At 42.6% G+C, this 26,269-nt stretch overlaps 2 protein-coding genes across 2 annotated transcripts in view; both read right to left on the reverse strand.

Annotated features, from left to right (window-relative positions):
• The window catches only part of DNAJC18 (DnaJ (Hsp40) homolog, subfamily C, member 18), a 39,461-nt gene extending 31,746 nt beyond the window's left edge, over positions 1–7,715 (reverse strand). The window contains exons 1-2 of the mRNA XM_006866138.1: positions 7,676–7,715; positions 5,409–5,592 (exon numbers count right to left, since the gene is read on the reverse strand). Coding sequence (XP_006866200.1) covers positions 5,409–5,592; positions 7,676–7,715 — 224 coding nt within the window. The remainder of the gene's footprint in view (positions 1–5,408; positions 5,593–7,675) is intronic.
• Position 7,716: 1 nt separating this feature from the next.
• ECSCR (endothelial cell surface expressed chemotaxis and apoptosis regulator) lies at positions 7,717–22,131 on the reverse strand. The gene is made up of 8 exons (XM_006866223.1): positions 22,071–22,131; positions 18,797–18,841; positions 17,162–17,209; positions 16,415–16,528; positions 15,997–16,095; positions 15,732–15,768; positions 15,260–15,356; positions 7,717–7,761 (listed from the first exon to the last, which is right to left on the reverse strand). Exons 1-8 carry the CDS (start codon positions 22,129–22,131, stop codon positions 7,717–7,719), a joined length of 546 nt encoding a protein of 181 aa, XP_006866285.1.
• Between the last annotated feature and the right edge of the window lie 4,138 nt (positions 22,132–26,269).

Genomic DNA, 26,269 nt, shown 5'->3' on the forward strand with positions numbered 1-26,269 from the left:
AAAGGCAAAAGTGACTCTCAAGGCAGCGAAACTACCATGTGTAGAATAGAGATGGAAACCAAAGGCACTCCCACAGGAACTACAGAATTGTTGTTGTTTGGTGCCATTGAGTTGGTGCCAACTCATAGTGACCTTATGCACAGCAGAACGAAACACTGCCTGATCCTGGGCCAACCTCACTATCGTTGCCACGCTTGAACCCACTGATGATGCCTGGTCTGGTCTTGTTGTTGCTAGTGTACAATGATATTGAGTTGGTTCCAACTCAGTTATCTTGTATAGAGTTTCCAAGAAGTGGTTGGTGGGTCTGAACCGTTGAGTTTGTGGTTAGCAGTTACAGTGCCATACCTGGCCTTAGGATCAAGAATATACAAGGCACAGAATTGGACAATATTTCTTATTTTCTGTTTTTTGGGAAAAGCATGTCGGGAATTAGTGCTAATTCTTCATACATTTGATAGAATTCACCAGTGAAATCATTTGGACCTGAATTTTTCTTTGTGGGAATTTTTTTTTTATTACTAATTCAGCATCTTTCCTTGCTACTGGTCTATTCAGATTTTCTATCTTCTTGAGTCAGTTTTGGTAGTTTGCATTTTTCTAGGAATTTATTCATTTCATCTAGGTTATCTAATTTGTTGGCACAGAATTGTTCATAGAATTCTCTTACTAGCTCTTTTTTTTCTGTAAGGTTGGTAGTGTTTTCTCTTTCATTCTTGATTTTGTTTATTTGAGTCTTCTGTTTTGTTCTTGGTCAATCCAGCTGAAGATTCGTCTATTTTTTTATATTTTCAGAGAACTGATTTTTTACTTTGTTAATTTTTTCTAGTCTCTATTTCATTTATTTTCACTTTATATTAGTTCCTTCATTCTGGTCACTTTTGATTTAGTTTGCTCTCCTTTATATATATATATATATTTTAAACTGTATTTTGGTGAAAGTTTACACAGCAAATTAGGTTCCCATTAAACAATTTACATACATATTGTTCAGTGATATTGGTTACATTCTTCACGATACGTTAGCATTCTCGTTCTTTCCATTTTGCTTGTTCTGTTTCCTAGCTTCCCTGCCCCATCTCCCTTACCTTCTTGGCTTTATGGTAAGCACTGACTATTTAGTCTCATATACCCCCAACAAGATGGACAGGCACAGTGGCAAGAGCGATGGGCTCAGGCGTAGCAATGATTGTGAGGTTGGCCCAGGACTGGGCAGTGTTTCATTCTATTGTGCATAGAGTCACTATGAGTCAATACTGACTTGATGGCACCTTACAACAACAATAACCCCCAAACAAAACAAACCCACTACCATGGAGTTGATTCGACTCATAGCAACCCTGGATATGGCTGCAAAAATCTTTACAGGAGCTGAAAGTCTCATCTTCCTCCCGCATGATGAGTGGTGGGTTTGAAATTCAATCTAGTGCTTACCCTACAGTGTCACCAGGGCTCCTTTTGGTCTTATATGTTGTTGTTAAGTGCCATTGAGTCAGTTCCCACTCATAGTGACCCTGTATGGGGTTTCTGAGGAGTGGCTGGTGGGTTTGAACTACTGACCTTCAGGTTAGCGGTCTAGTGTTTATCCTACAGCACCACACCAGGACTCCTGGTCTTACATAGATGATTATTTAAAGGAGCACAGTGCTCATGGGTACATTATTTATTTTATGAGTCAATTTATTATTTTGCTGAAAGGTGACATCAGCAGTGGGTTCAGTTCCAAGTATCTTGGTGCAATTCTTTTTGTAGTTTCTTACATAAGAAGATGAAAGAAACACTCATAGTAGGAGCAGTCAAGAAATCAACCTACAGATTGCATTAGGCAAACCTGTTGCAAAAGACCTCTTTAAAGCATTCAAGAGCAAAGATGTCAGTTTGAGGACCAAGGTGTGCTTGACCCAAATCATGGTATTTCAATTGCCTCATAAGCATGTGAACACTGGATAATGAATACGGAAGACTGGAGAAGAATTGATGCATTTAAATTATGGTGTTGGTGAAGAATATTGAAATATGGATTGCCAGAAGAACAAAAAAACCTGTGTTGGAAGAAGTAGAGCCAGAATATTTCTTAGAAGCAAAGATGATGAGATTTTGTCTCTCGTATTTTGGATACATTGTCCGGAGGGATCAGTTCCTGAAGAAAAAATCATGCTTGGTAAAGAGTGGAGAGTCAATGAAAAATAGAAAGATCCCAACAAAATGGACTGACACAGTGCCAACAACAAATGGACTCAAACAACAAATGTGAGAATGGTGCAGAACTGGGCAGTGTTTCATTCTGTTGTGTATAAGGTTGCTATGAGTCAGAGGCGACTCAGTGGTACCTAATAACAACAAGGTGGAAGATGGGTAATCCCTGGTGGTATAGTGGGTTTAGCATTGCACTGCTAACTGCAAAGTTAGAAGTTCAAATCCACCAGCTACTCTGCAGAAGAAAGATGAAGCTTTTTGCTCCCATAAAGATTTACAGCCTCGGAAACCCTGTACAGGGTCGCTATGAGCTGGAACCGACTCCACGGCACATAACAACAACAACATAGGATCACTATGAGTTGGAAACAACTTGATAACAGAAAATGGATTTTGAGGTAGAAGATTTGGTTACTGATTTAAGATCTTTCTTTGTATTTTATCTAATATAGGTATTTACAGCTATAAATTTCCCTCTAAGCACTGATGTGGTGGTATAGGATAAGTACTGGACCACAAGGTAGTTTGAACTGCAATGTCAGCAGTTTAAGCTCGTCAGTCACTCCTTGGAAACCCTGTACAGGGTTGCTATGAGTCGAAACTGACTCAGCGGCACTAAACAACAACAAACACTGAGCTTACAGCCCATAAATTCTGGTATGTGTTTTCATTTTCATTCATCTCAAAGTATCTTATAATTAATTTCCTTTATGATTTCTTCTTTGATCCATTCTTTATTTTAAGAGTGTATTTATTTAGTGTCTGTAGTCATTTGAACAGAACAAGGGGATATTACATGATTTCAAATCAGGTAAGGTGTGTTAGAGTTGTGTGAGAGGGTTTCAAAAAGGTTGTGGAATTAAAAGGCAGTAGAATGGTGTCATGAACTTTTTGAAGCTCTCTTATATCCTTTTACCATACTTATTCAATCTGTATGCTGAGAAAATAATCCAAGATGCTGGACTATATGAAGAAGAATGTGGCTGATTAACAAACTGTGATACACAGATGACAAGTTTATCTGCTGAAAGAGAAGAGGACTTGAAACACTTACTGATGAAGATCAAAGATGACAGCCTTCAGTATGGATTATACCTCAACATACAGAAAATAAAATTCCTCACAACTGGACCAATGAGCAACATCATAATATGTGGGGAAAGCACAGTGGATCCTTGAACAACATGGGTTTGAACTGCACAGGTCCACTTATATGTAGATTAAAAAGAAAAATACAGTGTAACACTAATCATCTCAGTAGGAGCAGCTTGTCTCTCTTGTAAATTGTATATTGCAGTACTAAATGATCTCTCATGGTTCTCGTGTATTTTTCAGTATGTTTTGTGCAATACTGTAAACCTTGAATAACACCATGCAATCCATACAAAGTGCCACTAGTGATGCTGGAAGTGCTCCCCAGAAGCAGAGAAAAGTCATGACATTACAAGAAAAAGTTGAACTGCTTGATATGTACTGTAGATGGAGGTCTACAGTTGTGACTGCCTACCATTTCAAGATAAATGAATCCAACCTAAGGACTATTGTGAAAAAAGAAAAGGAAATCTATGGAGCGATAGCAACAGCTATACCAGTAGGCACAAAAACCTTGCACTGTTTGTGAAATGCCTTTTTATCTCATATTGAAAACATAGCTTCTAGTGAGTGTAGCATATAATATATATAATGTACAAAATATGTGTTAATTGACTATGTTATGAGTCAGGTTTCTAGTCAATAGTAGCTACTAAGTCACTGGGGAGTCAAAGATTATATGCAAAATTTCATCTACATGAGGGGCACAACACTCCATGTTATTCAAGGATTAACTGCATTGAAGTTGCCAATCAGCAATCATGGAAGCACTGTCAAGAAATCAAACAACATATTACATCAGGCAAACCTGCTGCAAGAGACCTTTTTAAAGTATTACAAAGAAAGATTTCATTTTGAGGATTAAGGTAGGCCTGACCCAAACTTGGTGTTTTCAATAGCCTCATATACATGCAAAAGCTGTATAGGGAAGGATGACAAAGAAACGATACATTTGAATTATGGTGTTGGTGAAGAACATTGAATATACCATGGACTGCCAAAGGAACACACAAACCTGTCTGAAGAAATACAACCATAAAGTTCCTTAGAAGAAAGAATGGCGAGACTTCATCTTACATACTTTAGACATGGTATCAGAAGGGACAAGTCTCTGGAAAAGGATAGCATAGTTGGTGGAGTACAGGGTCAACAGAAAAGAGTAAGACCCTCAATGAGATGGAAAGGCACAGTAACTACAACAATGATTGCAATGATTGTGAGGATGGCACAGAACCAAGTAGTGTTTTATTCTGTTGTACATTAAGATTGCTATGAGTCCAAACCAATTTGGCAGCACTTAACAACAACAAATCAGACACTATCTGATTCTAATAATTTTGAATTAATTGAGGCTACTTTTATGGTCTCTCCTGAAGAATATACACCTAAAAAATGCCTCCAAGTACATTTAAAAAGAATGTATATTCTGCTATTGTTGGGTGGAGCGTTCTATAGAAGTCAGTTAGATCTAGTTGGTTTCTCTTGCCTCTCTTAAAGTAGATGTAGGGAAGTCCATTCAAATTGTACCCTGATACTCCATTTCTGTCTCATGGGGTCGCTATGAGTTGTAACTGACTTGATGGCACCTAACAACAACAACAACAACAACAACAACAACTCCATTTCTCTCTAGTCTTCCCTCTGAGGTCAAGAAGCTATTATAGAAGCTTTGGTAATAATAATACCACTAGTCAATATTTATGTAGGCATATCCTCATTTTATTGTGTTTTGCTTTACTGTACTTCCCAGATATTGTTTATTTTTTTAACAAAGTGAAGGTTTGTGACAACTTGTGCCAAGCAAGTTTATTGTTGCCATTTTCCCAACAGCATGTGCTCACTTTGTGTCTCTGAGTCGCATTTTGATAATTCTCACAAAATTTCACATTTTTTTAATGCTATTGCAGACTTAATAGACTATAATATAGTGTAACCATAACCTTTATATGCATGGGAAACCAAAACATTTGTGACTCACTTTACTGTGATAATTAGCTTTGTTGCGGTGGAACCAAACCCACAATATCTCTGAGGTATGCCGGTATAGCCCATCTTCTGTGCCAAGGACTGTTCTCAGCATTTTATATAAAATCACTCATTTAATTCTACCCCAGGCTTACCTTTGCACCCCAAGCAGCTGCTCCTCAGTGTAAGTGGTACTCCCTTCACCCGGCCGGGTCTGCTTCCACTCATTCTCAGACTTTTCTTTTTGTGCCTTCATGCAGTTACAGCAACCACAGGGGTCATGACTCTCAGGAGGTCTGTCTTCTGAGTATTTGTTTCTCCTAATTGCGTCAATATAGGCTGCAAAGCAAGAGCCTCTCCATTAGGCTGCAGTTTGACTCAGCAAATCAGCTTTGTTACTGCCTTAGCTCTCTGGGAGACTGCTTGTGGGCATATGCAGGTGAGTGTGAGACCAGGTTACAGATGTCAAACTGACTTTTAGGCATCCATACAATGCTGAATAATCATTTTGCTGAGACAATAAAAGAGTACAGGAAAGGGACATGGAAAGAGGGAGCAGCTGAGAACTCCAGATTTATGGAAAGAGAAGGACTGAGAGCTGGTGGCTAGGAGGCAGGCTGGTAGAATGTGCCCTTGGTGGTTTAAATTATTATATATGCCTGAGTGTTTTTTGTTGTTTTTTTTTAAAAAAGAGCTAAAATGAAATGAATAGAGAGAAATACTGTTAACTGATAGTACATGGAGGGGATTATAATCATTGTAATGAAACAAAGTATATGATTTGTTGAATGTAAAACTGATCATCTGCCCTGTAAACTTCCACTCAAATCACAATAAAAAAAAAAAAAAAAAAAAAAAAAAGTACAAGAAAAAATATAAGACAAGCAAGAACAGCTTGTAAAAAAAAAAATAAAAAAAAAAAAAAAAAAAGTACAAGAAAAAATATAAGACAAGCAAGAACAGCTTGTAAATGTCAGAAGCATTTAACCTAATGTCCACCAAACTACTGTGATCAGTCAGCAAATAACCTTGACTCAGAGCTGGAAAAGGAGCTCTGCCCAAAAGCTTACTTTAGAGGGAAATCTATTTCTCTGTGGTCCATGGCAAATGGTGACATTTCTTATAAAATAACCTTTTTTGTTGTAATGACACCACTACTAAGATTTTTTTCTCTTTTCTTTTTCATGCACAGTCACTGCTGAGATTTGAGGGGGAGATGAATTTAACTATTTTTAACTAGTAGTTATAGAGCTAATATATATAAGATAGTTGACTAGCTACATTGGAGTATGCATGAGTAAACTCTACTTCTTATCACAAAGAGGTTATAGATTAATTGATCAAAACACATGCAGAATGTAAAGAGGGACATAGGCAATGTAGTCAAAGAGTACAGACAACTCATGTCTTATCTGGGAAAGATCTTAAAAGCCTTTAATCAAATGTGACCACATCCTTCTTCCCTATGTTACTATCCTCTGCTCCTTGTCCAAATTTCTTATTGTAGCTCCAGCCTGCTTCTCCAGGCTCGTCTCTCATCACATGTTCCTTTGCAATCTGCTGTAGCCACACCAAGCTCCTTTCAGATCAGCAATGCTTTCTTTTCGATCTACCTTTGTACATGCTGTTTCCTCTGCTTGGAACACTCACTGGGTCTGCCTGGCTGACTCCAATGCATCCTTCATGTCATATGTGACACTCCATGAGGCTTCTCCTGACACTTAGGTGCCTTGTCAGTGTGCTCCCAGAATCCTTGACCTGGCTGTGTAGTCCAGAATTTATTGGCTGACTTTAGTTGTCTATTTAACTGTTAAACTTCCTCAGTGGTCCATGTCTATCAAATTCCCGCGGCACCTTCAGGATCACCATACTGCAGAGAACATAATACGTGTTGGATAAATACTTTTTACCTGACTGCAGTAAAAAGGCACGAACCAATGGCCTGCTCAGGATGGACAAGACTGGCCTAACGGTCCTGATGCGGGCTGGGGACAAAATCACCCTGGAACTGAGGGTCAAGCGGTCTAGTCTGGCGACAGGGAGATGGGCCTGGTAAGGTGCATATGACAACATCACCCTTTTTAGCAGGCTGTCAACCCGGTGCGGGCGGGCAAGACTGCCTCAGACCCTGAACAGGGCACGAGCCAGAGCGGGCCTGGGAGCAAGAGGCAACAAGTTGTCATTGATGACTCGGGTCTCCCAGCTTACCCCTAACTCTGGCCATAGCTCCTGACTTCTAGATCTTGGACCCAGTCCTGTAGGGGGGCCACCATTCCATTCAAAACCCCACGCAGGCTCAGCATATTTTCACGGACCTCCATCCTTCACGTCAGGCCCGGCATCTCAGCCCTTACGGTCAGGAGCCCCATCCCTGATCTTTCCCTGACCCTCTTTGTCCCACCATTGGGCCAAAACTTGGTACCTTCTGTCCAGCGCTCCCCGCTGCTCAGAGTCGCAGCCATATCAGTTCCCTGCCAGCAGGTCTGCAGGCCTTCCCAGCTCCGGAGGCTAAAAGGAAGGGGGGCGCCGAGCTCAGGGGCATCCTGGGCATTGTAGTCCAACTCATGTGATTACGGGGGGAGGGTCGGGGTTGTTGTTAAGTGCCATCTAGTCGGTTCCGACCCATAGCGACCCTGTAGAGGGTTTCCAATGAGCAGCTGGTGAGCTTGAACCACCAACCTTGAAGTTCAAACCGAATTTGCAGTCTAGTGTTTTAACCCACTGGACTACAATTCCCGGCAGGCTCTGCGCGAGGGGCCGTCGGAGCTGAAGAGTTGTAAAGGGGCTTGAACCTTGCTGGTGGGTGGGGAATGCCTGTGAAGATGTTTGCAGCTTGCTGACTCCTGTGAGCTACTGATTCACAATAGGAAACTGTGGTAACTCCGGGCCGTGTTTTTTGTCAGTGGGAATGTTGCCTTTGCCCCCACCTATCCTTGAAGTCCTACCTGAGAAGGACGTCATAAACTAAAGCTTAGACGATGACAGCGTGACAGTTGTTCTCAGGAAAGGCCTTTTAAAACGTATGCCTGTTCTGTGCAAAATGTATGCTAGACTCTGGAAATTGAGAGAGACACTCAGCAATAAGCCACATCCAACCCTGGTTGTGTGCCATCGAGACAGTTCTGACTCATAGCGACCCTGTACAGGCTGTAAATCTTTGTTGTCATTAAGTGTCGTTGAGTCTGTTCCGACTCATAGTGACCCTGTATAGTGTTTCCGAGGAGCAGCTGGTGGGTTTGAACCGCTGACCTGTGGTTCACAGTCCAGTGATGATCCTACAGTGCCACACCAGGAGTGGTATACAGGAGCAGAAAGCCTTATCTTTCTCCCATGAAGCGACTGGTAGATTTGAACTACTGACCTTGCGGTTAACAGCCTAGCTCATACCAGCACATTATCTGGGAAGCTTAAAAGCCAAGAAAACAAGAAAGCGAGGTAGATTTATGAGGTTAGAGGACATTCTGGGAACTTCCCTCCATCCCCCAGCTCCTCAGCCACAGATTCCAGCCATTCGTAGAGTCCTTAGAGGGACTGTACCCGAGTCGGGGTAGAAAGAAGAAAAATACAGGTCTGAGAGTTTGCATTATGGACCCCTCTTTGATGTTCCTTAAACCTTCTCCTTCTTGCCCTACTTTGAGTTCCCTCAGACTTTCTTTTCCAGCCCCATCGTTTCCTTTGCCCCACTCCCTTCCTTTGTGAAGCACTATTGTCATCAAGTTCTGTGGAATTGGTTCTAACTCATAACAACCCTGTATAGGTTTCCAAGGAGTGGCAGGTAGGTGGGTTTGAACCACTGACCTTGAGATTTAAGCCGACTTTGCAGTCCAGTGCTTACCCTACAGCACTACAGGACTCCAGACTTTAGGAAATTAATGAAGAAGAATTTAAGAATTTAAGAAATATTCCTGCTGATCCTCACTCAGGTTTGCATGGACTCTAACAAAGAATAAAGGCAACGTTTCCTAGGCGTGAATGGGTACAGTGTTCTCACCGACTGACTCATGACTGTCAGAAGTTGAGTGGGTTAAGATAGTCAAAGATTGAGTATGCAAAAGGCAAAAATGATCATGTTCATCCCCAAGTAAAAGATTATTTGGACTTCACTGAGTGACTTACCTAAAAACACTAAATCAGTTAACATATCAACCAGCAGCTATTTAGGCAGCTGTGGAGTGATGTGAGGAGTTGCAGTCCTGGATATAAACTGGAAGGGTCAAAGTCCCCCATGACGTGCAGTTCTAGCTGTTTCCTGTAATCACTAAGCTCCTAAGGAACTTCAAGAGGATAGGAAAAAGCACTGCGGGTTAATGCCCTGGATTGCAAAGTTGGTTTGAACCACAAGGTTGGCAGCTCAAGTTTACCAGACACTCCTCGGTAACCCTATACGAGATTGTTATGGGTCAGAACTGACTTGACAGCACTTAACAACAACAGCAACAAGATAGAGGAGACCTGGTGTGAAGCTGTGGTTTAATGTACTGGACTGCCAGGTAAGTTTGAACCTCAAAGTAGTCAGTTCAAGCTCGCCAACTACTCACTGGAAACATTGTACAGGTTCACTATGAGTGAACTACTCACCAACTACTCACTGGAAACATTATACAAGGTCACTATGAATCAGAACTGACTTGATGGCACTTAACAACAACAAGATAGATAGATAAGAATTTTAGTTTGGATGTTGCCATAAATCATTGTGTGACCACAACCAATGAAATCCTTTTTTCTCCTTTGGATTCAGTTTCCCCACCTATGAAATGAAAGGATTGGTTTAGGCTGTGGTTGTTAAATGTTGGTTCTAACTCATAGTGACCTTGTATAGGGTTTCCAAGGAGCAGCTGGTTTTTTTGAACTGCCAACCCAGAAGTCTTGGATTAGGTTAGTTGAGGAATTCCTCAATTTGAGGAATCCTTTAGGTTCATTGTGCAGATGTCCAGGGACTTTATGCTGGGGGGTGGGGTAGGGAAGAGGAGGAGGAAGACATAGCAGGAAGACTCCAGCTCCTTACCATTCTTCAATAAAATACCGTTTTCATATTTTGTGCTTCTAATAAAGGAGTTTGTCTACTAAGGAAAACATTGGTTTATGCTTTTATGACTGACTAATTTCACTCAGCATAATGTCCTCCAGGTACAGCCATGTTGTGAAGTGTTTCACAGATTTATCATTATTCTTCAACATTTTGTGTGTATGTACCAAAGTTTGTTTAACCATTCTTCCATTGAAGGGCATTTAAGATGTCTCCATCTTTTTGCTATTGTGAATAGTGCCTGACCCAGGCCAGGATATTTTCAATAACCTCATATGCATGCAAAAGTTGGACAGTGAATAAGGAATATCAGAAGAATTCATGCATTTGAGTTATGGTGCTGGAGGAGAATATTAAAAGTACCAGGGACTGCCAAAAGAAAAAAAAAAAATTGTGTTGGAAGAAGTGTAGCCAAAATGCTCCTTGGTAGCTAGGATGGCCGGACTTCATCTCTCATACTTTGGACATATTATCAGGAGGGACCAGTCACTGGAGAAGGATACCATCTTTGGTAAAATGGAGGGTCAGAGAAAACGAGGAAGACCCCCAAGGAGATCGATTGGCACAGTGGTGGCAGTGACGGGCTCAGGTATAGCAACGATTGTGAGGTGGGCCTAATTTCATTCTGTTGTGCATAGGTTTGGTATGAGTTGGTGTTAACCCAATGGCACCTAACAACAACAATGAAAAGGCCCATGTTTGGAGATGCTCAGAGGTTTCAGATAGCCATGAAATCACAAGTATCTGGCAGAGAATTTGAGTGTTAAGGACTACAGAGGATAACTGGATTGAGAATGGATTCTATGAATGATGGGGCTACTTTGGAGCAGAATCCAGGTTCAAGGATATTTGGCAAGATTTGGGAAGTGAAGGCCTCTTGGAGAAAATTGGTACCTCAGCATTCTCTCCCCTCCTTATCCTCTGAAACTATCCATTCTTTTCTAGATTTGACTCATTTAATCTAGACCAACAAAAAATAGTCCAACATTGCCACTGTTTCATATGTTGTTATGCAAATGTGTCCTTTAACTCATTTACACTTAAATTGATGATTTTGGATAAATTTTCCTATTACTGTATCACTAAGAATCCAGAACCCCAAATCTCAACATTTAGAACATTTTTGTGCCAGGTTTTTCTTAAATTCCCAAACATTCACCTAAAATAATCCCCATTGTCAAATTCAATCTCTGTGTTCTATAGAACAGGAAGTTGTGGTATCATAGAGTACAGGAAGGAGGTGCCAGGGGTAGGTAGCCAGCAGGAAGAGTGAAAGAGTAACTAGGAATGAGATAAGGGAAGAGAATTGAGATCTTGGATATAGTTCACAAAAAGGAAGTATATAGAGAAATTGGAAGGAGGAGAGAAAAGAGAGCATACACTGACTCAGAGAAACTGGTAAGCCAGCAGATTCAAATAAAATTTAGTTGGATTATAGTGCCTGGTGTGGTATTATAGGATAAGCACTGGACTGCTAAATGAAAGGTTGGCAGATCAAACCCACCAGCCATTCCTTAGAAATCCTATACAGAGTCGTTATAAGTGGGAACTGCACTTAACTGCAATGGGTGCAAGAATTAGACCAACTTGATTCTTTGTCCACCAAATTATTTTACCTTGGGCCAGCCTCAGATTTCTCTGAATCATCTCTTCTTATTTTTAATACTGTTGAACTGCAGTGAGTTTTTTGTTGGCAATACTCAGGTTTGCCATGAACCTTATGTGACTGAGATGTTGGATTTATCCTATTCAGCCCTGGAATAAACATATTGTGTAAACAATTCCATCTGACTGAGCCTGTGGACCTAAACTGCTTGCTGACTGCCCTTCCACAGGATGAGGGAGGAAGTGAGATAATGACATTACAACAACCATTCCACCTGTTCCTGTTGTAGGGCCAGATAGTCCATTTTTGAAGTCCTGGTGTGGCACTGTGGCTTAATGACCTGACTGCAAGGTTGGTTTGAACTGCAATGTCAGAGGTTCAAGCTCACCAGCCACTCCTCGGAAACCCTATACAGGGTCGCTATGGGTTGAACCCAACTCGATAACACTTAACAACAGTCATTTTTCAGCCTCAGAAACCCTATACTAGGTCACTGTGAATCAGAACCAACTCAAAGACACTTAACATCAACAAGTCCTGTGTAGGAATTGGGAGGAAGCTGTCTTATAAATGGTCACCATCCTGTTGCCTAGACATTAAGGAAGGGATGTGGTCCCAGCGAAGCTGCAGGGACTGCAGAAGGCTGCATTTGGACTTCCTGTGTGTGTGTAGGGTCTTGTACAAGTATTTACCTGATTAGTATAATCCCTTAGCAGAATCTCCTCTACTACAGGTTGGCTACAGAGCAGAATTCCACATTCAATGAGTTCATCCTGGACCCCCACAAGGAATGTTAACAAAAGGACAATCCACATGGCCAATGTGGCACGGCAGGCTCAAAGATACTAATACCGTTTCTCCCCCTCTGCAACCACACATATAAATACCTTATAACAGCTCATATTTGCAGGACATTGTCCAGAGTCAGGGGAAAATTTGTGACATTTCAATGGAGATATCAACTGAGGTACCTAGAGTTAAACCCATGTCCTTGACTTGACTACCCAGTATGATAAGCAGCTGAACTAAGTAAGTGTCCATGGCAGTCAGAGTAACAATAACAATTCTAACAGAATCCTGTGCTTCTAGACATTGTTACGTCACCCAAAGAGTTCTAGCCCAGTAACAAGATTGTTGTCCTGGGATTGACTAGTATAATTCAGTAGGTTTAAATAAAACATCCTGAATTATTTAAAAAAAATATTATTATCATAAGTTGGATAGTTGGTTACCTCAGGAAATACTCATACTCAGGTTTGCATGCCAAGATTTATTGGTGAGTGTTTGTGGGAACAACAGTTTTGAGGGAACAGAATTGGATAGAGGGAGAAATGAGGGCTCCAAGTCTTCATCCCTATCCCATCCCTATTAACCAGTCACAAACCAGCTAGCTGTAAGCCTTCAGCAGCCAGCACTCCTAGCAGCTGGGGAACCAGTGTCTTGATCCTTGATGAGGCATTTTTATGGTGTTCCATGCTGTCTGCTGCAATTGCTAGCTGTTATTTTTACTTCACAAGTATTTCCACATTGATTATTCCATTTCTCCTACCCAATAGCCTGTGAGGTAGTCAAAACTAGTAGGGAATCACTCTTCTCTATTAATACATGGGAATACCAAAGACTTGTCCAGAAGCACATAAGATTTGTCTCTGATTCCCACCCAGTGATTTCTACTCAACAGATTGTAGTAATTTTTTTTTTTTTTCTTTTCTGTATCTTGAGTTTATTGAAGTGTGGAATGTAGGAATTAGAAAACATAGTGAAGGCCAAATAGTTAATCCACCTCACTTAAGAAGTAAGAAAACAGGCTCAGAGGAGGGGGCATGGTTTGATCAAAATCAAACTGCAAGTTTGTGGAGTAACCTAGCCTCATGGTCAGGTTTCCTGCACTCAAGAACCAATTTTTATAACCTGGAGTTATAAATATAAGTAGGTTACAGGCCCAGCCTTAGGTGATTATAGAATCCGGTAGATTTTGCCAGTCTCACTTTAATAATTTTAATGAGACAGAGGAAGAGTGAAACTTTTTATTCTAGGCTTTCTCATATCACTTTGCAAAGACTAAATCCAAAAGAAAATGGCCTATTGTTCCTTTAGAATGGGTAATCTCAGAGAGCAGGAATGGGATTCTCCATGTCTTCTAAACTGCTGGTCAGTAGATACTCATAAAGTTAAAAAAAAACAACAACAACAACAAAAAAAAACTCTGCAAACATTCATAGAGGACTCATTGATTGTTTCTACCCATCTAAGATTCATTTTAAAACCAGTATCATGAGATGCCTGTTTCTAAGAAAACCGATACTGTCTGTCTTTTTCTCTTTAAATGACTGTAGCATTGACATGAATTTTTACTCTTTTTCTAGAGCACAAAGATAATAATTGTATGGTATAAAGTGGGTGGGTTTTCTGGTTTTGGTGTCACACTTGCCCAGTGATCTTCCCTAAGGGCCAAAGTGACGCACATCTACCCTAGTTCAGGCAGAGAACAGCTGTCTTCATATAATTCAACTCTTTCTTACCACTGGAATTTCCTAGTCCAGTGCTTTGTGCCTTCCATGTTCTGTCTCTCCAAATGTGAAACTTCTTTGCTGGTGATGAGTAGTCATGATTTGTATTCTCTTTTCTTTCTTCTCTATTGGGGTATTTAGTCAGTCACCTCAACCCTATTTAATAATCCAAGTAAACTGAGGCAGACCTGACAAAAAGTTCTATCTCCCGGTTTCTCAGAGAGCTCTCCATGGGGACAGAACCTTGTGACCATTCCTGGCCTAAGATAAGTTTCCTGGCCAAAGCTGCTAGAACACCAAGTAAAGAAGTGTGCATGAGAGCAGAAATCTTAAAGGAAGTTAGACTGCAGGCCAGAAAATAATTTTAATGAAAAGTAGACAAAAACAATCCACCTCATCGTTTTCCTCACTCTTGTTCTTTCCTATGATTCTGAGAAGATGGTGGAGCAGGCTGTGTTTCTAGAATGGCTGTCCATATGGGAGAGAATCTCTTGCATTGGTAGCTTGTTCTCACATCTGGAGGAATGCTAGTGTCCATTAGATCTGAGAGTAGATGTAAAACAGTAAAATAATTTATATGTAGTTCATTGTCCCTACCAATACCATTGCTTCCTCCTCACAGTCATAGGGCAGCTGCCTTATTCTAGGGGCTGGGGCCCCAAGGTTGTCTTTACAGAACCTGCAAAATAAACACAATGAGAAATAATGAACTTCTTAGAAGTGGCCAGATGGCCATGAGGGAAGGAGAACCTGAGTCTTTGAAAGTATCTCCTTACTGGCCCAGGGACTAGAACTTGAAGAAAGGAGAGGGGCAGGGGAAGGTGAACTTGTGGAAGAGAGGAAGAAAGAGGGAGAACCTACCTTCTCTGCTGAGGAGCATCTTTTGCTGTTATTTGTGTTGATATTCTTCATGGAGATGAGGGTGATGCTGTCTTTCTCACCATTGGCTGTGGAGCAGCTAGGGGTAGGGAGGGAGTCTGGGTTATAGAGAGAAGGAGGAGGAAAGGCAATGGGAGTCAAGGAATTGTGGGATTTGAGTTGTTGAGCCTTACACTTTTGTTTTAAAAATTCTATATTTTGGGCCATACTGAACTGAGTGCTTTGCAGTCTAAAAGACATGTATTCAAATCTTGGTTTTACTAATCACTGCTTGTATAATCTTACCAAGTTAAAGCCACTCTTACGAATTATTTTATTTATGTATAAAATGAAATAATATCTGCCTTTAAGAATTGCTATGAGAATTTGAGATAATATTTCAAAATTCCCTCTTAGAAGTGGAGAATGGGATATCAGATAGATGATTCCTCTCTCATACCTTTGACAGTCTTACCTTTCAGATATCCCTGAACTTCCTGGTTTCTGGGGATCTGTAAAAACCCAAGGAACAGATCAAGAGTCATATGCTGTAATTCAGACACCCAACCTACCCCTCAAAGCCCACCCAAGTAACCTTTCACTATTCAGGACTTCTAAATTCTATTAGATTCACATGCCAATCCTGCTCTCAATTCCAGTCTGAATTTTAGTCATGGAATTTAGCTCTGAATTTCCCCACCAAAGAGAGACAAATAGGGAAGCTGAGGTCAGGGCATTACCTTCAGATTCCTTGTTTTTCCGACACTTAAATCTTAGACTGACCACACTGACCAAGATGATCACCACAACCACCAGGATGACAATGAAGCTGATAACACCTGGGCAGGAAAGAGAATGGGAACAAGAGTCCAGAATCCCCTTTGCTAAGTGCTGTATAGACAGGCTCCAGAAGCAAAGTAAATTCCATTTCTTTGTTGAACAACAAACTGTCAGCCTGCTGCCTCTAGCTAGAGTGGGGTATCCTCCCATAGGAACTTGAAATCCATCAAAGCCAAGAAGAGTTGGCTGGAGGACCAGGGGAGGTTTCCTCCCACCAAGCCACTCCTTCAGTCAAGCCCTCCTGTATTTCTATACCCAGAATCCTAGTCAACTCCAGGGCAATCCCCTCCCATGCTTTACCTTGTCCACCAGACTTACCAAATGCAGCTACAGTGAGCACTGACTCTGATGTTGGGCTAGGCAGGATGGTCAAATATTCCTCTGTCCTCGTGTTCACGGTGGTGGTTTTGGTGGTGATATTTTGGGATGTGTCTAAGATGGAGTGGGGGATAGGTACATCAGTGATGGAGACTGACGTGGTCTACCACAGAAAGTTAACTTCTTTCCCCTACCCCAAGCTGAAAGATTGCAGGAGGAGCTCACATCCTATATATAAAAAAAGACTTCTTCCCTTCCACTTCAACCAGATCCCAAGAGAATGGAGGTCAAGCCATGATGATATGTGGTCATGTAAATGGTCTTGCTGATCATTCCAGAGGACTTCAGGAGATTCAGGATCCCTCTCTCGTTATGCTCTTCCCACCGCCCTATGAGGCTTAGACAGAAGGAATTTGTGTCCTAGAGATAGGGACTCAGGCTGAGAAAGGTAGAGTCATCTGTGCTTTGTCAAGGGTTTATGTGGGTGGAAAGAAGGACACAGGAAATTTGTCCCCAGGTGCTGATCTAATAAGCCAGGCTACCAGTTAAGTGACATAAGTTTCTGACCTTTTGAAAAGTGATATGGCCATCCCTCTCATCCCCTCAACTCATTTCTCCATTTTTCTTATCTCTCTGCACCCCATTGCCTAGTAGGTCTGGGAATAAAAAATTCCCGGAGTCAAGAAGTGAGACGAGGGAAAGGAGGAAGAAGCAATCTCTGGATCCTCTGCATTGGGAAGGACATACCTCCACTTGGGCTGCCGCTGCTCCTGCTGCTACGTGGGGCCCCTGTGCCTGTAATGTGAAAACATGGTCAGGGTAGAGGATGTCCTCCCCATCGCCAGCTCTTCGCCCATGTTGATTAGCGAGGACCAGCTGTCACTGAGAGGGAGGTAGGCAGCTTTTTCCCAACATTTTCTACCTTTCCCTATTGTTTTGAGTTCTCTCAGTCCTCTCTTGTCCCCTCTACTCCTTTATCAACCCAATTCCAGGCTCCTTTTACCTTTGTTGTGACTAGGCCCAAGTTCTTTTCTCTACTCCTGCACCAAACCTCTCTCAGTCTCTCCCAAACCAGGGTTCACTGATATGGATCCTGACCTCAAGACCCCTGGCTCTGGGGCTGAACTTGGGCCTCTTAAAGTGGAGAAGAAAAAACCCACCCAGGCATACTACAGTATCCTTAACCCCTGCACTCTTCCCCAGCCCTAGCTCTGGGTGCTCACCAAGTCTTAATGTGTGCTTCTGTGACTGGGACTGAGGCAGGCTCAGTGAGGATGAGGAATGATCATCCACAGTGCTTGACCTTGGCATGGTGGGTTCACTTGTTACCATGGGGACCTGTGAAACCTTCATTGGAGGTGCTGTGGATCAGGAAGCATGGCAAGGACCTGCTTAGGCCCTCAGTCGGAATATATACAGAGAGAGTTAGTCCCAAATCCTGCCTTCTGTTCCAGGAGAAAGGCCATTCTCTGTCACCCCTGGGCCTTCACTGTGTGAATAACCTCTGCCATCTCATCACTTTCACCCTACAATCTCTATCAGTCTAATTCCTTCTCAAGTCTTAGCTTCAAAGTTTACTCACTCTGAAATGTCTTCCTTGGCCCCCAAATTTGAAGTGGTTGATATTTTTCTGATCTCTCACAATACCTCCTGCATATGCCCATCACAACGCTTCTCACCCCATTTTGTAATTGTCCATCTGAGGTGCTATGTACTCATCTGTTACCCCACTAGGTTGTATTCTTCTTTAGAGCAGAAACTCCCACGTTAACCCTCCCTGGAGGGAATTTGTAGCCTGAATGGCCGAGTTCCTGGGATACCAGTGTTGGAGAAAGGACTTGGGCTGTTAGGCTCTGAGGGAGGGATGATAGCTCCTGCAAGGACAGAGTCAGATATGGAATTGGAGGTGAGCCAAGCTTGGTGACACCGCACCCTATCAGCCATACCAGAACCCTTGGGATCTAAGCAGGATTAAATAGTTGTCAACATGGGGCACAGTGTTGGTTCCTCATCAAACACACTCACTCACCTGTATTGGAAGTTGACTTTATGGTCAGACTTAGCTTACTGAAGGTCCCTGAAACACATCACCATAAGCTGAGGGATCTGTTGTCACCTATTGTTATCTCCCTCTCTTCTTCCCTCTATCTGGTATTTTCTAGACTTTCTCCCTGCTCCAGCAACAACCATTCATTTCTTTCATTTTAAAAGGCATGTTAGAATAGACCAGGCAAGAAAAAAAATCCCTAGATGAGCTCAGTTTTGGATGTGTTAAAAGTTCAGGCCTCAGCTCCCATCACCTCAGGTCAGTGTAAAACTGACCTAGAAGTCTTCCCACCCTTCCTTCATTGTCTGCAGCAAGCTCTGTGTATTTGGTCTTACCCTGAGGGTTAGCAGTCTGAGTTGTCATGGGCTGGGAGTTGTGGCCTGCAAGAGAAAACAAAACACATGGATTAGTTTAGTAAGTCTCCTGCCCATAGTGGAACTCAGCCCTTTTGGTTCTCTTAAGTTTTCCATGCTGGAAGCACAGAGGACTAAGGATATGGGCCTAGTGTATGATGCTGTCTTGCTCTGGGACTGTGATTCATTAGCTTAGCATCCCAAAGTTCTTCCCCATATCTTCAATCCCATGTAGGTTTTATACCAACCTGACACAAGGTCAGGAAAGACTTTTTTGTTTTGTTTTTTAATTTTCTTAAATTAGTAACAAAAACAGAAGACCTGCCTAAACAAGAACTTAGGACTCCAAGTGCCTATGCTAATGTTCTCACCACTCTGTTTTTTGGTATTTCATTTTTTCTGTTAAGATTGTCATCCTGGACCCATCCCAAAGAAAGAGGACGGAGAAAAGTGGTGAATAAGATAAGGTTAGGAATTAGGGTTTCTATCGGGCTATCTCTCTGCCTGCCCCCCAGCTAGAGGGAGAGTCCTGCAGAGGAAGCAAGTTCTGAGGCATACAAAGAGACAGAGCTCAAGAACAAGCAACTGATTTGTTCTCACAGGAAGTTTACTCTTGCAGTCACAGCCTACTTCAGAAATGGTCATTGTTGGTCAAACCCAGAGAAGAGTCATTTACCAGAAGTCCCCAATCAGAAGTTCTTAGTTGCTTTTTGCATGTATATGTGTATGTCTGTGAGCCTCTCTGCAGATATGTATGTGTGTACGCATGTGCGCACAAACACCCATGTATGTGTCCTGCTGTGTGTGTGTGGGACCTGAAAGGTCAGGTTGTGTTTGCTCAGTTTCCACAATGAAATCATTCTTGAAACGTGTGAACAATGTGAAAGGAAAACATCATGGGGAAGTGGAGCCGCCCAGCTGGGTTCCCGTCCCTCAGCTCTGTCTGGGCCTGAAGCCCCTTGCTTGGTCCTCCTACTCCCTGGGCCCCTCATCATTAGGGAAACACTAAACCCAGGCCTGGGTAGATGGAGGCGGCTGGGTGCCAGGGTCCCGCCCCAGCCTGTGGCAGCCTGCTGGTCTGTTTATTTTCCTTAATCCACTGCCTTCCTCCATGGGGCTATCGTTTGGATAATGTGGAATTAATTTTGTCCAAGCCTAAGCTTTCCCAAATCCTGGACCATACTTTTCCAAGTAACTATCTTTGATAGCCCCATTGGGTTGGAGATAGAGAGAGAGAGTTAAAACTTGTGGGAACTCCATGCTATAGAGAATCCTTCCCACCTGGGATGGAGACAGATGGAATGATCCTGGGCAAGCCCTTTCAACCCTAGGCTTGTCCTGAAAATATCTATCAGATACTAATCAAGCGTATCTAAGGAACCATCTAAGCTCTATAAGGTTGTAACTTTATAGTTTAGCAGTGGGCACAGTGTACTCTTTTGTGCATTTACCTAGAAGGAAAACAAAAATCCTCACCACTGGACCAATAAATGGAGAAAAGATTGAAGTTGTCAAAGACTTCATTTTATTTGGATCCACTGTTACCACTCATGGAAGCAGCAGTCAAGAAATTAAGTGACCTATTACATTAGGCAAATCTGTTGCACAAGACCTCTTCAAAGTGTTGAAAAGCAAAGATATCAGTTTGAGGACTAAGGTGTGCCTGACCCAACCCCTGGTATTTTCAATAACCTCATATGCATATGAAAGTTGGATAAGGAAGACTGTAGGGGAATTGATGCATTTGAGTTATGGTGTTGGAGAAGACAATGCAAAGTACTGTGGACTGCTAAAAGAAGAAACAAATCTGTTGAAAGTACAGACAGAATGCTCCCTAAAAGCCAGAATGAGGAGACTTCACTTCTCATCCTTTAGACATATTATCAGGAGGAACCAAGTCCCTGGAGAAGGACATCATGCTTGGTAGAGTGGAGGGTCAGCAAAAAAGAGGAAGACCTCTAACAAGCTGGATTGGCACCATGGCAGCAACAATGGGTTCAAGCTTAACAACAGTTGTGAGAATGGCGCAGGACCAGGCAGTGTTTCATTCTGTTGTGCATACAGTCATTATGAGTTAGAACCGACTTGATGGCACCTGACAACAACAAGCTATTCCGCACAGTTCCTCCCCAGCCTAGACCCCAGCTCGAGGTCCAATCTGTGACTCTATCCTTGGGCTTTTTGAGCTCTAGAGGCCGAATGTTCTAATATTCAGGCTCGCTTTCCCCACACCCAAGAAAGGGCTAGCTTGATAGTTTTCCCATCACTCTCCTCCCTATCCAAAGCACTTTTGCTTCTCTTTGTTGTTTCTAGCACAGGCTTATTAATCTTCCACTGAGAACTAGTGGAGGTTGAGGTGGGAAGGGATGACCAAAGGGAAGTTGCTGCCCTGTGAGTCATAATCTCCTGGACTTTTCATGGTTCCCAGCAACTGCTCCCTAGTTGTGGTTGTTGTTAAGTGCTGTTGAGTCAGTTCCAACTCATAGCACCCCTGTATAGGGTTTCTGAGGAGCAACTGGTGGGTTTAAACTGCTGGCCTTGTGATAAGCAGTCCAGCTTATCCTATAGCGCCATACCAGAGGATTCCTTATGCTCTGGTTTACAAGCCTTCAGCTGGCAAACCTATGTCTGAAAGGTTGTATCCTAGTAATCTCCTCTAGAGGCCATCTCATCTAGCCCCTTGGCTAAGACTATTGTAGACATCCTCCTTGGCAAATAGTTCTTTGTGTCTAACTCAGGTCCCCCTGGCTGTGATTGGAGCACACAGTTAACATTTGAAACTCCCAAGTTATTACTCCTTATATGAAAATTTAAAAACGATTACCTGTGAAGTCTGAGGTGCAGACAATTTTTCACTAGAACTGTTCACAGGGTAGCACAGCACCCAAATCAAAGGGTGAGGCTTGATGGGATAGTCTGCTTCTCGGGCCTTCCCTCACGTTGGAAGGAATGTTCCAGCCTTAGTCTCTGACCAAGGCAACCACCTTCACACTTCATGAGACCAGCCTCAACCAAAGCCCCAGTTCTCCCTGGAAATTTTCCCACAAAAAGATTGAACCATATCTCTGTTTTACAACACTGCCCGATCATGATCACTCCCCAATCCAACTGATCCTCTCTGTGGAAAGTCCCAGGAATTCCCTTAAGGACAGCCCAGATGGAGAGTGTGTGGCATGTGTGCTAAGGGACGGACTGGTGCCCAAGACTGCCAGCCTCTGGAGAGTAATTGCTGAAGAAAGGTGGCAGGATCTCTTACCTTGGAGTAGAAGGAAGCCCAGAATTGTCCAGCACAACTGTGTTGTTCCAACAGTCCCCATGTCAGCTCTGTTAGCTCGGTATGTGGTGGGCAGACAGCTGCTCTCCGCAGAGGCTCTGTCCATAGTGGAGAAGAGAGAGGGAGTGCTGGGACAGGGAGGGGCATGGGGGCTGACTCTCCAGGAGCTTCCTGTCAAAGAATAGAAGGAAACAGATTGGGACTGGCTCCAGGGGCCTTGTTCAGTTTGGCAATCCTGATGAGGATGTGAGGTTGCAGCAGCAGCGAATCACTCAGGACCCTACATGGTCTGGGCCAGGCAGGCCCACTATGATCTCTCCCAGGACCTGTGCACAGAACTGGTGATGGCAATCTGGTCCCCATCTACCCTCTCCTTCCCTCCCCTCCAAGGAATCTGTCAAGTCCATCCACATTCCACCTGGAGACTTTCCAGCAGTCTAACTCCAACCCCATACTGCTTCAGGCTTGATCCTCTTCTCACATGAATGAGCCCAAAGAGCCCACCAGCCGCCCATGCTCTGTAGACTGAATTCTTCACATTCCACTCCCTTCTCAGAGCTCCAGATGCAGATGGGATGCCCAACATCTTTTAGGGAACATTACTGCTATTCTTAATGGAAAAAGAAGAGAACCACATTCCAAGCATCTCTCTCTAAAGGGAGCCCCGCTCCCCCCATTAGGTTTAGGTGTTCTCTGGCAGTAATCTGTTCTCAGCTTATATGATGGTTAATGTTTTGTGTCAATTTAATTAGGTTATGATTCTCAGTGATTTGGCACATTGGCCTGATTTTATTTCCATAATATAAGGTAATCACTTCTATGATGTGATCTGATGTGATCAGCCAATCAGTTGTAGAAGGAGTTTCCTGAGGGGTGTGGCCTGCATCCAGTACATATGAACATTCTACAAAGCTCATTTGCTTGCTCTCTTTCTGTCCTGCATATATGACTCATCATTATCAGACCTTCTGTTCTTGGGATATGAGTCAGAATTGGTCACCTGACCTGTTAATTTTAGGTTTGTCAGTTTCTGCAACCATGTAAGTCAGGAGAACCAACTCATAGCCACCCTGCATAGGGTCTCCAAGGAGTAGCTGACCTTGAGGTTCAAACCAACAGGCCATTATCCCACAGCACCACACCAGGACACATATATGTGTGTGTATGTCAAAACCTACTACATAGCACTTATTAATAATTATTTTATATGTATGTATGTATATCCACCACGTTTGTCAGTTTTTCGTACTGCGGTGGCTCCTTGGAGGCCAGGATGGCCAAACTTCATCTCTCATACTTTGGACATATTGTCAGCAGGGACCAGTCGCTGGAGAAAGATATCATGTTTGGTGGAGGTTCAGAGAAAAAGAGGAAGACCCCCAGCAAGATGGATTGGCAAAGTAGCAGCATCAATGGGCTCAAGCGTGGCAACAATTGTGAAGTTGGCCCAGGATCTGGCAGTGTTTCATTCTGCTGTGTATAAGGTCTCTATGAGTCCGTACCAACTCGATGGTACCTAACAACAACCACAACAAATGTGTGTGTGTGTGTGTATATATATGCAGGTTGGTTATGTGCCATGGAGTTGGTTCCGACTCATAGTGACCCTGTACAGGGTTTCCTGTAAATCTTTACGGGGGCAGAAAGCCTCTTCTTTCTCCTGTAGAACAGCTGGTAGTTTCGAACTGTTAACCTTAAGATTTGCAGCCCGATTCGTAGCCACTATGCTATATATATAGTTGTTGTTGTTGTTGTTGTTAAGTACCGTGGAGTCAGTTCTGACTCATAGTGACCCTGCGCAGGGTTTCCGAGGCTGTAAATCTTTATGGGAGCAGAACACCTCATCTTTCTCTCGCAGAACTGCTGGTAGTTTCGAACTGCCGACCTTGAGGTTAGCAGCCCAATTTGTAACCACTACACTACCAGAGCTCCACATATATATATATATTGTTAAGTGCCATGGAGTTAGTTCCAACTCATAGCCACCCTGTATAGGGTTTCTAAGGAGTGGCTGGCAAGTTTGAACCACATACCTTGTGGTTCAAACCGGCCTTGCAGTCCAGCACATTAACCAGCGCCACACTACTACTCATATATGCATATGATGGTGGTAGTGTGCCATTGAGTTATTTCTGAATCACAGTGACCCTGTATAGGGTTTTCTGAGTCTGTACATCTTTATGGGAGCAGAAAACCTCATCTTTCTCCTGCAGAGTGGTTGGTAGATTTGAACTGCTGACCTTGTGGTTAGCAACCCAGCTGCCATACACACACACACATATATACTCATCTATGTGTGTGTGTGTACAAATATCTATCTATCTATCTATCATCTATCTATCTATCTATCTATCTATCTATCTATCTATCTATCTATCTATCTATCTACTCCTAGTGTGGTGCTATTGGATAAGCACTGGACTGCAAACTACAAGGTCTGTGGTTCAAGCATACTAGCTGCTCCTTGGAAACACTAGACAGGGTCGATGTGTGTCAGAACCAACTCAAAGGCTCTTAGCATTCCAGTACTGATCCTACAGTGCCACACCAGGAGTCCAAATAGATATATTTGCTTGTTGGTAGTATGGTGGTTGTTGTGTGCCATGAAGTCGGTTCCAACTCAGCAACCTTTCAAAGCTGTAAATCTTTATGGAGCAGAAAGCCTCATCTTTGTCTCATGGAATGGCTGGCACTTTCAAACTTCTAAACTTGAGGTTAGCAGCCCCACTCATAACCACTATGCTACCAGAGTTGTGTATATATATATATTGTTGTTGTTAGGTGCCATCGAGTCGGCACCGAGTCATAGAGACCTTATGCACAGCAGAACGAAACAATGTCCGATCCTGGGCCAACCTCATTACTGTTGACACACTTGAGTCCATCGATGCTGCCACCTGACCAATCCATCTCATTGGGGGTCTTCCTCTTTTTCTCTGACCCTCCATCTTACCAAACATGATGTCCTTCTCCAGCGACTGTTCCCTCCTGAAAATGTGTCCAAAGCATGAGAGACAAAGTTTGGCCATCTTGGCCTCTAAGGATCACTCTGTCTGCACTTCTTCCAAAACAGATCTATTGGTTCTTTTCATGGTCATGGCACTTCTAGTATTCTCCTCCAACACCATAATTCAAAAGCATCAGTTCATCTACAGTCTTCCTTATTCACTGTCCAGCTTTCTCATGCATATGAAGTTATTAAAAATACCATGGCTTGGGTCAGGCGCACCTTAGTCCTCAAGCTGACATCTTTGCTCTTGAACACTTCAAAAAGGTCTTGTGCAGCATATTTGCCTAATGCAATACATTGTTTGATTTCTTGGCTGCTGCTTACATGAGTGTTGATGATTGATCCACGAAAAATGTCTTTGACAACTTCAATCTTTTCTCCATTGATAAGAATGTTGCTTATTGGTCCAGTGATGAGGATTTTTGTTTTCTTTACATTGAGATGCAATCCATACTGAAGGCTGTGCTCTTCATCAGTAAGTATTTTAAGTCCTCTTCATTTTCAGCAAGCAAGATTGTATCATCTGCATATTGCAGGTTGTTAATAAGTCTTCTTCCAATCCTGATGCCACATTTTTCTTCATAGAACCCAGCTTCTCATATTATTTGCTCAGCATACAGGTTGAATAAGTATGGTGAAAGAAGACAACCTTGTCGCACACCTTTCCTAATTTTAAGCCATTCAGTGTTCCTATGTTCTGTTCAAACAACTGCCTCTTGGTCTATGAACAGATTCCTCATAAGCACTTATTAATAATTATTTTATTATTCTGGAATACTCATACTTTGCAATGGTGTCCATAGCTTGTAATGATCTACACAATTGAAAGCCTTTGTGTAGTTAATAAAGCACAGGTAAACATCTTTCTGATATTCTCTGCTTTCAGCCAAGATCCATCAGATATCAGCAATGATATCACTCGTTCCATGGCCTCTTCTGAATCCGTCTTGAACCTCGGGAAGTTCTCTGTCAATGTATGATTATAGCCGTTTCTGTATTACCTGTAGCAAAACTTTACTCGCTTGAGATATCAAGAGATGGTCCGATGATTTCTACATTCTGTTGGGTCACATCTCTTTGGAATGGGCATAAATATGGATCTCTTCCAATAAGTCGGCCAGACAGTTGTCTTCCAAATTTCTTGGCAGAGATGAGTGAATGCCTCCTGTGC

This window comes from Chrysochloris asiatica, unplaced genomic scaffold (genome assembly GCF_000296735.1).
Source record: "Chrysochloris asiatica unplaced genomic scaffold, ChrAsi1.0 scaffold00087, whole genome shotgun sequence".
Classification (NCBI taxonomy): domain Eukaryota; kingdom Metazoa; phylum Chordata; class Mammalia; order Afrosoricida; family Chrysochloridae; genus Chrysochloris; species Chrysochloris asiatica.